At 59.6% G+C, this 2,344-nt stretch overlaps 1 protein-coding gene across 1 annotated transcript in view; it reads left to right on the forward strand.

The window, feature by feature from the left end:
* HADHA (hydroxyacyl-CoA dehydrogenase trifunctional multienzyme complex subunit alpha) overlaps positions 1-2,344 on the forward strand; it is a gene marked incomplete at its 5' end in the record, with an annotated part of 25,788 nt that overhangs the window by 15,496 nt on the left and 7,948 nt on the right. The window contains one exon of the mRNA XM_027909883.1: positions 1,688-1,828. Coding sequence (XP_027765684.1) covers positions 1,688-1,828 — 141 coding nt within the window. The remainder of the gene's footprint in view (positions 1-1,687; positions 1,829-2,344) is intronic.

Consider the following 2,344-nt stretch of genomic DNA (forward strand, 5'->3'; position numbering starts at 1 on the left):
GGGGGCCTCCTGCTGCCTCCTCAGGACGTGGCACAGCTCATCCTCTGTCCCCCAGAGCCCCCAGAGCTGCTGGTCTTGGGGCAGGAGGGAGGGGGATCAGGGTACCCTCACCCCAAGGGGGGTGTTGGTGAGGCAGGTGGGGGCAGAGAGGCTGTGGAAGGGTCAAGCTGGTGGGGACCAGCTCTGCTCCCGGGGGACAAGGGACAGGAGGAGAGGGAACGGCCTCCAGCTGTGCCAGGGGAGGGGCAGGGGGGACAGCAGGAGGAATTTGTCCCTGGAAAGGGTGGTCAGGCACTGGCAGGGGCTGCCCAGGGAGGTTTGGAGTGCCCAGCCCTGGAGGTGTCCCAGGCAGGCACTCAGAGCTCTGGGCTGGGGGACAGGGTGGGCATTGGGAACAGGGTGGATTTGATGATCTGGGAGGGCTTTTCCAACCTCAGTGATCCCGGGATTCTGTGACTCGGGCTGAGACAATTCCAGCCAAGAAAACTTTGGGCATTTTAATAAACTGAGCAGACATAGGAGGGACCTGCCATAATGGGAAAATCTCTTCTCCTTCCTGGAGAAAGCACTGACCTGGCAGCAAAAAAAGTCAGTGGCTGGAAGCTGAAGTCAGAGGTGCTGAGACTGAAGCCGTGGTCAGCCCTGGGATCAGCTCCTGAGGGGGTGCTCAGGGTTTCTCTCACTCCAAATGACCCATGTGAACAGGGTGCCAGGAGCAAGCTAGCAGAGGTTTGGAGCTCAGGACAACTGCATCCCTTTGCTTGAAGTCTCAGCAGCACATACAGTATCTGCATCCTCCCCCACTTAGCCCAGGTGGGCAGAGCTGAGCGGGAGCACTGGTTCCTACATCCCTGAGGCCGGAGTGCAGGACCCTGCCAGGGGTACCTGGGGTACCTGTGAGCTGTCAGAGATTCCTGTCACCCTCCTGAACCTCCTCCTCGTTTGCTGCCAAACCTTTGTTTCATCAGAAACGCCAACTGAGTCTCATTTGTTCGTCCTTGCAAGCAACACCCTCTTGCTGCAGAAATTGCCTGTTCAGTGGCTCTTGATGTGGAAACTCACAGGAAGTCAGTTAATTAATTAGTGCATTTTCTTTAATTAGTGTTGCAGTTTGCAGCTCTGCAAGGTGCCTCTGGCTTACACAGCCCCTGGGGCCGAGGGTGGCTGCCAGGGGGCACAAAGGTGACACGCTGATGGCACAGTCACGTTCACAGAGTGAGGCACAGAGCTGGATAATCTGCACCTACCTGCTGTTCCCAGGGCAAGGCTGCACTCCCCTCTCTGGTTTCTGGATAGGGGCTATCTCATCCCTGAATTCACTTCATCTCCAGAAGCATTCCCAGCAGGACTGGCTGTCCCTGAGTGCAGCTCCAGTCTGAGCCCAGCTTGGGGACAGGCTCAGCTGGGGCTCCCACACAGGGTTTGCTGCCAGGCTGTGAAGCACAGACAGAGCTGGGGCAGCACTCTTGGTGCTGTAAAGATTACACCTTGATCCTGAGGCAGGAGCTGTGGGGCATGTGCTGTGTCCTTGGGAAAGCCAAGGAGAGGAGGGAGCTGGGGAGCATTCCTGCCAGAGAGGGATGGAGTAGGAGGGGGCACTGCTGGCCCTCCCTCTGCACTTAAGTTGCCCAGCAGATTCTTCTGGAAGCCAGAATCCCTGCTAACCCGAGCTCTTGGTCCTGCCCAGGTCATTGGGATGCACTACTTCTCCCCGGTGGACAAGATGCAGCTGCTGGAAATCATCACCACAGACAAAACCTCCCAGGACACGGCGGCCTCTGCTGTCGCCGTCGGCCTCAAACAGGGCAAAATCGTCATCGTGGTGAAGGTGAGGGGGACAGGGCACAGAACAGGAGCTGGGCCAGTGAACACAGGGGCCTGTGCACTGACAGCAGGGTGGAACGTGGCTCTGGGCACGCTGGCAGCAGCTGCTCCTGCCAGGGGGTGAAAAGGGAGGTCAGGAAGGGGCGAGTGCCCGCGTGATCCTCACGTGTCCCTGGGAGCAGCCGTGCGAGAGCCACGAGGCACAGGTGCAGGGCCTGCAGGAGGAGCTGCCAGCCCGGCCCCACACGGGGACAGGGGGACACCTGACACGTCTGGATGTGTCTGAGGGGGCTGTCAGCACCTCGGCTCCCTGGCAGTCTGCCAGGACACAGGGGGGTGAGCAGGAACCCTCCCCTGCCCGGGCTCAGCCTTGGGTGGGAGGGGCAGGAATGCAGCTACAGAGGATGTAGGTGGGATACTGGGTAAGGAATTCTTCCCCCTGGGGGTGGGGCAGGCCCCTGGCACAGGTTGCCCAGACAAGCTGTGGCTAGATCCCTGGAAGTGTCCAAGGTTTCGAGCG

The sequence above is a fragment of the Empidonax traillii genome, unplaced genomic scaffold (assembly GCF_003031625.1).
Source record: "Empidonax traillii isolate 1590-97213 ecotype Southwest subspecies unplaced genomic scaffold, ASM303162v1 scaffold2492:size35307, whole genome shotgun sequence".
NCBI lineage: Eukaryota > Metazoa > Chordata > Aves > Passeriformes > Tyrannidae > Empidonax > Empidonax traillii.